The following is a 14,531-nucleotide window of genomic DNA, read 5'->3' on the forward strand; positions in this document are numbered from 1 at the left end:
CACGATTCATTACGAAATCTCAAACCAAAAAAAAATCAACAAGCGACGAACTTAATTAAGGACCGATCGGCTATTTTCACTACATTTAGTTATTTTTTTTACAAAAATATGTTCTTATTACTTATTAGTTCGTGAAAGATTACAAAGATTTCAAGAATTTCTATCACGAAAAAATAATCTAAACAAACCACATAAAACGAATCCCATTAGTGTAGTAAAAATCATTCCCATTTCTCAATTACTAGAATCTGATAAGTAAACAGTCTTCTCTGACAGATTTGTTTTTGAAATCGTTTCCCTTTATACACAAATCAACAACAAAAATGCAAAAACCTGCTTTTGACAGCTAACGGAAAAATAACCGAATGGGAGGGAAAAACAAGAAAAGCAACAGATTATGAATATCAAAAGGCAAATCACTTCCTATGAATATTTTTCACATATAAAACTCCTCATACCAACAAGAAAAACCTTTTCTACCTCCCTTTCTACCTTTTAACCTCAAGGGTGTTTTTATGTGTGGTTTGCTCTCTTTACTATTTCTTACATTTCACACAATCTAGCAAAAAAGTGAAACATATTTGCATTTTTCTATTATGTTTTTTTTTCATTCTTTTGCCATTTTATTTCCCTATTTCCCAATGGAACTCTGAGAAAATTTCAGGAACAGAAATTCCATCAATGCAATCCATCCGTTACTTCATCAGTTTCGGTAATCTTGAGGAGAAAAAAAGGGCTTTCCATTTAGTAGTGTGCGGAAAAACCTTTCCCCCACAACACCAAAGCATTTCCATTAAAACATCCCATTCCCGGCTGGTGGCCAGCTAGCTATTTTCAATTTCCTCCCACCCCTTGTGGTAGCCAAATTTTCGATTTTACCAACCTTCAGAAGCCGTCAGAACCAGAATGGTTTACCTTTTTTTTCGCTCTCTCTACAGTCTATTGCCTATCCGATCCGTTAATCCATCTAGAGTGTCCATCGCAGAGCAAACCACAATGTACCATCCTTCCGAACGGACGTCCATTTTAGCTCCCGGACGTTCATTTCTTTTGCGCTTCACTAGACCTAATGCATCCTCGAATCCTACAGCCCAGTGTGGTCACTCCTTTCATGGGGGAGGGAGGTGAGTTTGATAACAAAAAAATCGACTCCCCTTTTAATGGAAAAGCCGGTAGCTTCCGTATCCCGAACCGTGGACGCCGAGTGCACTCGAGAGTGTAAAACCGAAAAAAGGGAAGTTTACGCATTGGAGAATGGAAGAAGAAAAAAAAACACGCCTGAAATCAATTTATTTATCAGAGATTTTTTTTGCGATTTCGATGCTCCTATTGAGGCAGGCTGATTTTCACGGACATCCGCCACGAACGTAGCAACGCTATTGGTAATAATACGTTATTTATGTCTCCCTTCAAAACACCACGGCCGGAGGCACGGCGAGAGTAAGCGATTAGTCTTCCTATTGGTACAGAATTGCTGCAGCCTGAACCTGCCAGCAGCAAACAAATAGCAAACACCCGCACCAACCAACTGCATTCAGCAGGAAGCAGTGTGGAGATCCAAAGGACACATTTCATTGTCGTCCATCATTGCCAGATTTTACCGCAGAATGTGGTTTGCGGCTTTTGCCACTGTCCTCCGGTTCGACGAGTGGAACAACCGCAACCGAACAGCGGAAGGCAAGACGCGCACACATAAGTCCTTCGGCATCTTGGCGCCAGGCGACCGTACCGCCAATAATTCCTCGCTTATCTCGTGCACAAAACCCACCGGCATCAGCAGCGAAGGCCATGCTGCGATCCCGGAAGGTACACTGGATACGACAACTTTCGGTAATTATACCGAAGTTTGATTGCTACTATTATTACTCGCCCTTCGCTCGGTCTCGGTGGTTTATTGTTATCAGTGACCAATGGTTGCGGCTACCCCTTCACGTCCGGAATATGAAGACGGACCCTCCTTCCTGTGCTTCGGTACAGTGCAAAGGAAACACGTACTGACTTAAGGACTGCCTGCCCTTTGACGGAAGGTGGCATCGGAAGTTCACTCTACACCCAACCCATGCGAGAAGAAGAGTATTATTACGCCCTCTCTATATGCCCTCTCACACCGCGGTATTGCGCTACGTAAAGCAAACAAGCAATTTCGCAAACAACAAAAGCTTGTGCCGTCTCCCATCCCTAGGTTTTTGGTTGTATATTGTGGCTCCTTGATTTCCGGCGTTGACACGTGCTTTTAATGGTTGCAATCGAGGTGCAAACTCGCTAGGGAAGAGAGAGAACGATTCTAAGGCACCTTTCCGCAATGAAGAATCGACTCGGGCCACCAGGTTAGATAGAGGGGTTTTTGGTCTCTGTGGCATAATATTGAGCTTGGAAATGGTCGAAAAACAACGTGGATGAGTGGGTTAGAGTGCGTTCTAATAAAATATATCAATATGACTACAAGTAGCCCTGCAGCGTAATAACAACTTTTAGCACGTCCCTTGAAAGATGGCGTTGATTAGGTGGAAGAACTCCGACAAGATAAATATTGATCGAGTGTTGGTTGAACCGTATATATTTGTAATTTGATTATAAGTTACCTATCCATGGAGAAGCGTAAGATAAATTATGGAAAAGTAGGGCCTATGATATATTACTCAAGTTCCAATATTTCCTGGAGAAGCCTTATGTGCTGACAATTTCTACAAATATCTGCTTAAAATACTCAAATTATTTCAATTGCAGATTTTGCTCCAAACGATTTAAAAAAAGATATTATTCTCTGGGAAATAATGGCCATTCATATTAGCTTCCACTAACGAGTTCTTCTAAACACCGCTTGATGGGAATGTCTCCCCCTAACATTCCCCATGAATTTAACCTTCCAGTCCTTCCCATAACGCATACGGCTAATCGCTCGGACATCCTCCTAAATTAATTTCATTTACGCATTTAAACACTCTCCCTTAATTGCGAAACGACACAGGGGATGACCGGGGATAAAAGTTTCCCGATGCTCGATTTTTCGAGCGCAAATGTGGCAGATTAATTTTATTGCCAAATGGATTTTGCTTCGGGAGGTGTCACGGAACCAATCTGTGGCACCCTTTTCCATTTTACCGTGATAAATAAACACCACCCACACATATCCATAAAAATGATGATGAAAGCATTTAAACAAATGTAATATAAAACCCCACTCAACACTTTGGAGACATCCAAGGTAATAATCAAATGCAAAGCTTACGTCGACCGTTGTCGCCCAAAAACACTCAAATAGGCTCTCCAATTTCGACAAGTAATTTCCGTCCTTTTAATCTACACGCTTCTGTTGAGCGTTTCTTCTACACAAATCCGAAGCAGAAACGAAGCATAAATTTTAGATTTCAATTTATGATCCAGCCCTATCTACGGTTTAAATGTTGTCCACTTTAACCTTTTCCATCTTCATTGCTTGTAAGTGAGCTCAGCCAACGTTGCTACCTTCAGAAATTTCCCCATTTTTGTCATTCGTTTCCGACCCAAGCGTCAGGCCAAGCTCATGCTAAATCGAAAAGTGGAAAACTCGACCAATGTTTCTGACGTTACTCTGATCGTTGCCTTCCCAGTTCTGGCATCCACCAACCAACACCAACGAGGAGATGATCCGGTAAAATGATTGCAGTGATTTAGATTACATCAGTTCGAACGGACGGCACACCGGAACTCGATGCGCCAACCTAAACATGGGAACTGTTCACTGCATCCCGTCCGTTACACAGGAGCTGCAAATTGAAATTCGAACTGCAACGAAAAAGGCACCTCCGGTAGAAGGTACTCGTAAGAGAAGGAAACGTATCCTTGCCATCGCAGCCTTGGGGTAAGTTTGAGTCCGGTCGAGGGTGTACAATCAAGCTAGCAACAACATTTAATAGTAGTAAGAACTAACTCCGAATGAAATAGGGATAAAACTGGAAGATGAGAGAGAGCTAGAGACTTTCCCCTAAAATCCTTGAATTTGCAAACTTTACCGACTTCAACTTCAACACAACGATGTGAGGGGAGATGGTGTTTTCTTTCCTATTCAATTTATGCCTTCAGCTTACTGGTTTCTGAGGATGAAGGTCTCCCGACACTCTGGGCCAGCATCACGACATCGACGCTAGTCAACTTACTGCAGTGTGTAATAAAATGTTCAATAAATCTTCTCCGGTTGAGTGAAATGGAAGGATAAATCGGAACGAATCAGATGGATGGATGAGCTCCTACTTTGTCATTCAAATGAAATACAAACATTAGATCGATTTCATCTACATCGAAGGCAGTAAGCCAAAACCTTGGAAGAAATATGCATGGAGTGGAAGCATTGGTACATGGTAAAATAAATATTTTAACTGCAAATTCATCCAACATTTGTGCAGTTAATATTCGTAAGTTTGAGGAGATTGTAGCAGCAGACACTTTCAGACACTAGTGAATCACAGAAACAATACAATAAATGTCAAACATTCGCCGTACGAAACGTGATGCTCATTGCGCTTTTGCTTGATTTTAGCACGTCTTCGTGTGCTGCTTGAGAATTCCTGAGGCAGCCGGTGTTCTTATGGTCCGTTCTCGGTTCGCTTACGGTTGCAAATCTCATCCAAAAACTCAACCAACACCAGGCCGAGTGTACCATAAATCCATCCGAAATTCCATCGCCGCTTACACTAGGGCCCCTTACGTTAGAGAGTCGAGGAGATACCTCGGGATATTGTGGAGACGAGTTGGTGAAGAAATTTCCCAAATATCTCGCCCAAAAACTGAAACGTTACGTACGTACGGACGAACGAAACCCGGACAGAGTTAAGACTCCTTGCGGCATAATCCTATCAGCAGAGATCTATAATTTATGAACAGTGTTCACTCGCTGCATGGAAATTCTTGGGGAAGAGGTAGCAGGCAGTTGAAACGTGCTAAATATTTGACCATTCCAAAAGTACGCCACGATGGAACGAACCGAATGGCATAAATTTTACCATTTTACAATCACACCAGCATCCACAGCTGACCGGTGTGGTGGATTTTTCAAACCCCTGGTGCCCATGGAAACATTTATTACTCTAACCTCACGGTAACAATCGTACCATGTTTTGGAACACGAAATTTAAGGTCCATGCTGAGGTTCGTCGTATTCGCGGCTCGTTTTCTGCGGAGCGAAATTTATTCGAAACGCATTCCTGATAACGACACGACGGAGTACAACGTACTCGGAACTCTATTCTCTCATAATCATCGCCATGATCATCATCCTTGTTGTCGTACGTATTCCTCCCATAAAACCGTTGATAAGAGAGACACGCACACACTTTGAGTGCTTCTTTAAATCATAAATTATCAACACTTTGGATGGTTGGATGGTTGGTTCGTTCATGTTGCTTCCAAAAAACCCCACCACTTGTCCAAGTTCCTGGGCAAATACGGAAACGATTCGCTCTAAGCTTCAATAAACATTGCCAAGCATGCGAAAAACACATAATAAGATCTTAATTATAGATAACCTTCTCCTCATAAATGGGTGCTCCTTTCGCTTTCGTCCGTTCCGGGGGGGGGCCCACTTGGAACCGTGATAGTAAAACAATCGTTACCATTCTTAGGACAATTGCACACACGCCTTTACTACGTCGGCGACGATGACGACGACAGCGGACGAGGAGGTAGTCGAGCCTATCTCTTGCATAATTGCATAATTTTGACCCTTTCCCATGCAGTTCTACCGCTTCCAAGCGAGCGACTTACCTATTGTCGTGCAGGCCGGACCGGTGATGGAGTTGCCGGATAGTTGAGTGATGGCAAGCAGCAGATCGCCCACCAGCAGACAGGCAACGTAGTGCGTTTGGCAGCGCCAATGAAGCACGTGATGTTGCGATGGTACGAGCAGACCGGTGGCCAGTGTAGCGGCGAGAAAGATGGTCGAGATGAGCAAACCGGCCGAGTACAGTACCAAACGACCGTCCTGTGGAGGGAAACAAGGAAGAAGGCCGTATATTGCATTAACGATTTCGAATCATGGCGAGCTGAGGTGAGTGCTGAAAAGTGTAGTTGCCTTTTAGTAGGTTCTTAACGATTATGGTACAATGATTGTGATTAAATGGTTTAAGCCGTTTAAAACGATACGAGCTTGAATGTTGCAGAGGTATTCTATTCGAGCTTCAAATTTTTACTATCCAGACTAAAGGGTTCAACGGTCAGTTGTGCTTTGTACGAAACAATTTGATAGTTATTCAAAGTAGCTTTAACTTTTAAAAATTAAATTTTCTAATTTACTATAAATAATAATTTGCTATAAAAACTTGATATAAAAATTTGTTATAAAAATTTGCTATAAATTAAAATTAATTGTATTATTAATATTATATTTTTCTTATTTGTTTTAATTGTTTTTTTTGTTTTATTTGTTTTAATTTCAATGTGTTTCTCTTTCCATTATCTCCTCTTTTTCTTTGTGTGTGTTCTAAAATTGCCACTTCAAGAGCTTTAATTTCCTTTTCTACCTTTTTCATGATTTTGTTTACTCTTATAGGTCTAGTTAGTTGAGCTATTACAAGTCAAAAACCAAAATAGAATTGTCCAATATCAATTACTTCAGTAAACGGAAAACAAAACTAATTTAGTTTCACAAGAAAAAAAATGAAAAAGAGATTCAAATGTTTTCAAAACATTTGTTAACCATAGTGAAACCAATTTCATCCCAAAAAGTTTCATTTTCACAATTCTTGTTTGCACAGTTACAGTCGTTGCCAGAGCAGAAGTTCTCCCAACTCCATCGGTTCTTTTATTGCATTCTCATCAAAGATATTTCCCAGCGGGAGCTGAAGGGAAATAAAAACTCGAAAACAATATTGCGAATGTTATTAAAATCATCACCATCATCATCATCATCATCATCATCGAGTGGAGTTCCTGAAACAATTTGACGACTCATCCGAGGTGGCTACCGAGTTGTTACGGTAGGGAAATCATTCCTCAGGCGAGATTGTATCATCTGGCTACTTGAACTCCAGTTCGATAAGCTTTGAGGTTGATCGGCGATGACGATTTATGGTGAGAAAAAGGGGACGAATACACTTAAGGGTGACGTTTCACCCGAGGGATGGTGATGATGTGGAAAATTTAACACCATCCCCTTCTGTTCTCTTAAGCATATGGGAAGGGTGTTAGAAATGGGAATTGATTTCCCCCCCTTAACCTTGTGATTTGATTTAGTTTGTCGGCTTCCCTTACCTGCTTAGCGATGGGCACCGAGGCCGGCTGGAAGTGCTCGGAACAGGTGAAAACGTACACCGTCCGATCGTCCTCCCGGACATGCTCCAGACAGAACTCTCCGGATGCGAAAATCTTCCCGGAATCGATCGTTACCGATCCGGTTTGTTCCTGAAGTCTTGATTCCTCAAATGGTCCAGCAATTGCATGCTCCTTGCAGGCCGGAAAACCATAGCTCAACTCCACGTACGGTGAGTTTACAATGCGAGAGTCAAACAGCTCATGCCCTCGGGGTAACTTCGAGCACGTTCGATTACCTCGGTCGTAGGCAAAGTTGGAACCGCAGCATCTCAGCACAATGCTCGTCTTTTCCGGCGCTTGCAACGAATCCATCTGACCACCTTTACCATCATCAGTTCCCGCTCCGAACATATCCGCCGGCCGTTCCGGACATACCAACGCAACCTTCTCATCGATGCAATAGTCCGGCACCGGGACCAACACATGCTTTTGGTTCAGAAAGAGCGATCCATTGCCCATCAACGTTACCAAATCGACCGCATACACGGTCGGCCGTGGACATGTGTCCGGCTGCTGTTGCTCGGTAAACTTCATAAACGGTGGAGCCGATCCCACGTCCTTGTACAGCTGTCCCTTCGCTGGGAGGAAGATGCGCGGTACCCATTTGGCGATACCACCCGCCACACACTGCCGCTCAGCCACGTTGTAAAACTCCCCGAGCCGGCAACATTTGTTGATCCGCACCTCCTGTGGCCGTGTGCCGGCAAATCCGGGTACGGCCAGCAGGACCAACCCGAACACCACACACGAAAGTAGGCTGCTCATTTTTGGTCAATGCTTGTTTTTTCTTTTCTGTTCCTAGCGCCGATGGGACCTAGTTTCGTGCTCTCGTCTTCCGGTGCACTTCCACTGCTTTCGCACACTTTTCTCTTCTTGTCGCACCTTTTTTTTACTAAAGAATCACACAATATCACAAACCCGAACACTGCACTCTTCTCCTCCAGCCTTCGCCTGATCTTCACTTTTCTTGCTGTATTTTCTTCTTGCAATGCCCACAAACGAGGCTTTTCACTTCACATTCTACTCACGTGACACAGATCGACGGGAAAAACCGGACGAATCGCGACAATACGGACAACACTAAACACACACAAACGCGTCACTCTATCGTAGATCATCATCATAAGCCACACACATTTTCTTCTGCGGGCCTTCTTCTTTTTACCGATAATATTTTCCCTTTTGTATGTCGTGGTGCGTGATCGACTTACTCGTCTGCCGACTTGCGGACTGAATTCCTCTTATGCTACACACGTTTCACTCGTTCCGTCCCCAACGCAGCCTCCCAGCAAGGTGAGAAGCGTTTTTCACGATTTTCCCCCCACCCCAATGTGGGTGTGAGTCATAGAGTAAGGCGCGTTTGATGTCTGGCGAATGCTTGCGATATACTTAGGAGGCACCAACGAAAACTAAACAAATCGATGAGTAGTCCAAAGCACCAAGATGACACTGCTAAGAAGGAATTCCCCTGCAAGAAAAAAAAACAAACAAACAAAGGGAAGATGAAAAGTTTGTCTAATGCAACAATTGGCACGCTTTCTTGACTGCTAAGCGAGTGATGTGTCACAAATTCAAACGCACACACGCACGTATTTAGCACGCGTTCGCATCGTCGTGGACCCTGTGTACACCCTTGTGTGTACGGACGAATTTTGCGATCCGAACACGAATGGCCGCCGATGGTTCGAGTACACGTACGCGTGTTCACTTCTCTTTCCCTCGCTTGCGTCGTGTGTGATGGCATCCGTTTTGTGGTGCATCTCTTTGTAATTAGCGCAACGCAAGATGGTGCACGAAATGCATGATGTGCAACTGCACAAATGCACCGTAAATGTGGTTTAAATAAAACCACATTTATAGGCGTTTATGCATTGGTTTAGAACCATTCCTATCCGAGAAGACCAATTCACTGAAGCTGAGAAAATGTTCCACCTATTTTGCTAAAGGATCTGACTTTTAAAACCCAATTTACAACACTATTCAAATAATTCATAAATAAATTAATACTCGCCAAATGATGTTTTATCATGCGAGAATCATTTTCGTTTTCCAACCGAATGCTAAGTGATGTTTACTTTAGCACCCAACTTCAAACAATCTGCATGCATTCAAAAATACAGTGTTTAACGTCAAAGCTTAATGTCTTTGACAAACACTGACGAAAACGAACCGATCGCAGAGGATCAATAAAAGAGCTACTAAGTAAAGAAAAAATGTTCGTAATAACAGACCTACATGCGTCGGGAAAATACAAAAGTCTCCAAGAAAGGCATGTAATTATGATCTTTCACAACATGCCTCGTCCATTAGGAGGTAATAAACGCAAAGAAACCAATTTCGTCGATATGCCCCTTGGTAGGGAGCTTCGAATCATTTAGAAGAATGGACCGGCCGGCAAATGAAAGATAAGGCAAGAAAGAGACAGGGACAGAGCGAGGAAAGGACAGCTTATGTGAAAGAATCTCATCATCAGAACGAAAAGACGATCATGGCGACGCAATCACATCAGAGAACCAGAGGGGGAAAAAGGATGAGCGATCGTTAGCGATCATTAAATCGGATCGAATCACCGCGTACTTCCACCATCAAAACGTCATGCCACGGTACGCTCGTGGTGGTTAAAACCGGTTTTTTGATAAGAACCGATACAACTTAACCCGTCGCACCGATCGAAACAGGTTCAATCGTGCTCGTGGGAAGAGGAAACAGCGTCATAGCGTTTTTGTTTCACCCCCGCCCCGGGGGCAATGCCTACTACTGTTACCACCAACACACTAATTAATAATGCAAACTGTCACCGCGGTGCGTTACTAATATAGTCCCACCACCACATGCGCAAAATGCGTGTGAGATTAAACCTGTCGTTTCGGAAGCGAATCAAGCTTATCTCCACCGTGGGCAGATTCATCGTGCAATCATGCACGGACAGCTTGAACCAGAACGCCATACACGCGCACAAACAGCACACAGTCCATCTTCTGATCGATTTTTTCTTTTCTTTCTTCTTTTGGTTGTGTAATTGCATCGCAAAGAACATTATGATCGTACTTATTACTGTGCGTGTGTGTGTGTATGTGTGTTTATGTAATATCAATCTTGATGACTAATTTACCCATCATCATCATCATCATCCACCAACGTGGAAGAGAATCTAATTATTCAATCCTAAATTTTGTGTAATATCATTCTCCTGCTTGATCGCTTTCGCCTTTGGCCCTTACATTGTTCTAAACCCCCATCACGCACACACCTGCGCGTCTGCATGCAGAGGATCGATCAGATCCATCGCTTAGCTGGTGAGTAATGCGATCTTTTACACGCGCCTCTCGCGAGCACTAGATTTCTTCATCTTGCGCTATTTTCAACCCGTTCTGTTGCTACCGCATCCTGCACACTAACACCACCAACAGCATCTACATCTTCCACTAGAATGATGGTGGAATAGAAACACAGGCGTAGCGGAGATTAACATGCGTCCCAGAACAATCGCCTCACAGAAAGGAACAACAAGAACACACGCGAACGATGGACGAGACGCACATAAAAGAGTAAAAACAAAAACCCATCTACTCGATGGGGGTTTTTTTATGCAGCAGAGAAGTGAGGTACTCCCGGTGGTAATGAAGAAATACCTTTCCCAGGACTGACCCATTCCCTTTCAAGCGAAAAGCAGAACGGATCGGTTCCAACAGATCATTCGCTTCGAAGCATTGTTTAGAGAGATCACGCGCTCTCTCGTTCTCGCCGTCCTTCGGATGCGGATCTATCGCTACAGGTGTGTTGCAGGACATCTCTCTCACTCACAATAAAACACTTTTTCCGTATTGCGTATTCGACGGTGGTACGATGGTGTGATCGAACTAGATCTTTTGTTTGCAGCAAACAAGAGAATTTCGCTTCGATGAAATTGGAAGCCACCTGAGGTGGATTTTAAGGCAAACCAGCAACGATTTTTGCCTCGAATCACGCAACGTTGTCACCGGTTTTATTATAATTTCTGATTGCGCATCACTTCTTTCTTATTGCGTTAAAAATGCTTTACGCCCGCTTTCATTGCCAGTGAAAGTGTGACAAAACACCATTTCGCCGAATTTGCTGCAAAAAAACGCACCCGGGAAAGCGGAAAGAAAACAACAAACACACACACACGCACCTTACGGCAGCTTCCTTTTAGTTGGCGTTGTTTGCCGATCTAGCACTATTCACACCTATTCACAATGCACCCCACAAAACAACCGCACTGGAACGCACTCAGGCTGGTAAGTTTTCTCTTTTTTTTATTGCCGCTTGCCAGAAACTGCACCAATGTTTTACATGCAACTGCTACTCACAGGGTACACGAGCGCGCGCGAAATCCCGTCGCTGCGTCGGAATGGAAATAAATTACGCGAACGTGAACAACGAACGGCAGCTCCCGCTTGCTATGTGCGAACGCAAGAAAAATAAGAAAGCGACTGAAGTTGAACTAACGCACGGCAAACCAAATGCCCATCAGGCTGCTCGCCGAGCCGAGGGGCTCGATTGTGCACGCACACTGGTAAAGCGCTGTGGTAAACAAACCGTTTCTGACACTTGCCGGCAAAGTGGGCGATGGGTGTGTGCGTGTCGTAGCATAAATCCGATCAAACACGAAGCAAAACATTGGAGCTTCGGATGGAGTTGAGGGAAACAACAAAACAGCATAAAACTGCTTGTGAATTGTTGTAAAATTATAAAATACGTTAATTTGGTGGTATTCTGTTTTGGCTGTTTTTTCTCGTTTGGAATAATCAAATGCTAGAGAGAAAAAAATCTTCGTTCAGCTGTTGAATGACAAATTAATGTTTTTAAATTTTAACAATATAGTAGGAATTTAAACATCTCTAATAATTATACTATTGATTTACTGTAAACAGTATACATATTAAAAATAACGAGTAAATGTTTCATATTTGCATATGTTGCTGTTTCCCTTAATTTCATCCGAACGGTCCACCAACCGACATCGGCTTTCATCGGAATTATGCTACGACACGCACACAATGCTGCGTACGTTTTACCGGCAAGTGTCAGACGCGGTTTGTTTACAACAATTCTTTAGCAGTGTGCGTACAACCGACTCCTACTCGCGGTGAGTAAAGCAAACCGCGGGAATTTTTTTTAGTTCGTTATTTTAAAGTTTCCTGCTTTTCCTTTCAAATTAATGAAATTATTACAGATTAATAAAATATTAGGGTTTTTTAAAATGAATTTTATAATCTCTTCCCAATATCGTAAAAGGAAATTTGGACAAAAATGGTTTGCATAATTTTGTTTAAAGAGTTGATAATGTTGTTACTTAATAAACGATCTGAATTTGTTGATTTAAATTGCTATTGTTTAATAACTAAATCAGAATTTAATTTTAAATAGTAGTACACACACACTGTTATACTCCATTTATGTTCTCAAATTCACCCTTTGCTACACATATGTTGCAAACAACTTCTACGCAAGTACTTTCATGCTAGATTGGCTATGTTTTATACAAGTGCGTAACTTCGTGCGCGAGATGTTACGTTACAAGAAGCGTTACTATTCATCCCTTATAGTACAGTGTACAAAATTTATGCCAGCAACACAGCATGAACATAAAAACATAAAAAAAACCTTAATAAATTTTATTCTAAAATTAGTATATATACAAAACAGGAAAACAAATTTATTGAATTAAACATAGTTGATGTATTTGAGATAATATTTAAAAACCTTAATAATAACGAATATACAAAACAATATGATATTGTTGTTGTTTTCTCTCTGCTTCTATCACAAAAGCAAATTCAATACTTTTCGTCGCAAATCGTGCCGATCGTAAATTGTTCTTATTACGATACCTATTTACAACGACTCACAATGTTCTCCCCCAACAATGTCCTGTTTCCTCAACATCTTCCTCCGCACCATTCATTCGTACGCATACTCATTAACGCAAGCTGACGCCGGAACGGTTTACATTATCGCTATAAAGTTAATTACAAATCGGTTGTGCACTCTCTGGTCGTCCCAAAGAACTTTCTTCCTGTAGATGCCGTAGATTTTTCCCCGTTTACTATGTTTACGAGTATATGGTAAACAGACCAAACGTGTTTATCGGTCGTTTTCCGGCTGCACACATCGACGAATGTCATACCTTTTTGCCGAAGCGAGTCCTGTCGTTTCCCAGGACAAATAATTCATATTCGGTAATGAATTCTCTCGAGGCAAACGATTACACCGGTGACAAATGAAAAGGGAAAATGTGCCTATACATCCACTCAGACGATAGTGCTTTAACGAATGCACAACAATATGCTGTACCATGCTAGCGTAATAAACGCCACACAATCAACACGCTGAAGCATCGATTCAAATATTCTCTCCCCTTTTTTTATCTGGAAAAAAATATCCACTTAGGAGTTGGCGCACAATCACGCCAACGGTTGATGAAATTCACTTTCCCAAGAGGTAACTCAATTACACATTCAATCGACGGCCGGAACTGTCCTGTACAGTACCGTGTATCATGCGTAAAAATTCACCCTGCACGAGGGAGATTTACTGCTGGTGCTGCTGCACCATCTGACGTGCATTGCTAGCGGCTCATTTGCTCGTCACGAGTGCAACAACCTAACCTATGCCCCTGGAGCTGGGTCGAATGTCAAACTTTGTTGTTGCGTACCATTGTTTGCAAAACCCGGCCCATCTCTCGGCTTCGTCCTTATCGTGCTCACACACAGCTCCCCTTAAAAAACAGTTCAACCCGATTCTCGTTTACGCAGCCGCCACCAAATTGACACACCGGGACACGATAAGCAATACAAATTGGGAGGGTGCAGTCTACGGCAGGTCCTGGAATCTAGCGCAGCGGTACAGCAGCTGGGTGCAGAATGGTAATAAAATAATTCTACACATCAAAGCATAGCCGGAGAGGGCGAGAGAACAACGGTCCCTTAAACCGTACGCAACCAAGGGAACAACAAACCGTGCGAAATGTTGAACCATGGTTTAAAAAACCATCCTCCACCAATCTCTCACTCAACTCACTCTGCTGCTACTGCCTTCATCTCACATCGTGCTCACCGGTATCGTTACCATGGTAACTACGCACGGCACATAGTATATGGAATGCGTACGCTTTCATTCATAGCTCGAGCTAAGGGAGTACGCGCGCGCCTGAACGGTAGGCAACACGGGCAGCATCTCATCGTTGTCCTCGCTCTCTCGTGCTGTCAGTTTCGGTTTGCCCG

The 14,531-nt window shown here is 42.9% G+C and overlaps 2 protein-coding genes across 5 annotated transcripts in view; one reads left to right on the forward strand and one right to left on the reverse strand.

Moving 5' to 3' along the window:
* Nucleotides 1–11,745, reverse strand: part of LOC125763435 (probable G-protein coupled receptor Mth-like 1) — a 144,004-nt gene extending 132,259 nt beyond the window's left edge. The window contains exons 1-3 of one of the 4 annotated variants that reach the window (XM_049426639.1): nucleotides 11,438–11,745; nucleotides 7,225–8,752; nucleotides 5,740–5,956 (exon numbers count right to left, since the gene is read on the reverse strand). In XM_049426639.1, the coding sequence (XP_049282596.1) occupies nucleotides 5,740–5,956; nucleotides 7,225–8,049 (1,042 nt within the window). In that variant the 5' untranslated portion in view covers nucleotides 8,050–8,752; nucleotides 11,438–11,745. Of the gene's footprint in view, nucleotides 1–5,739; nucleotides 5,957–7,224; nucleotides 8,753–11,431 lie in introns of all 4 variants that reach the window. The other 3 variants (XM_049426640.1, XM_049426642.1, XM_049426641.1) reach the window with 3 other exon arrangements.
* Nucleotides 1–14,531, forward strand: part of LOC125763523 (ankyrin repeat domain-containing protein 29) — a 356,565-nt gene that overhangs the window by 43,249 nt on the left and 298,785 nt on the right. The window lies entirely within an intron of this gene.

This window comes from Anopheles funestus, chromosome 2RL (assembly GCF_943734845.2).
Source record: "Anopheles funestus chromosome 2RL, idAnoFuneDA-416_04, whole genome shotgun sequence".
In the NCBI taxonomy this organism is placed as follows: domain Eukaryota; kingdom Metazoa; phylum Arthropoda; class Insecta; order Diptera; family Culicidae; genus Anopheles; species Anopheles funestus.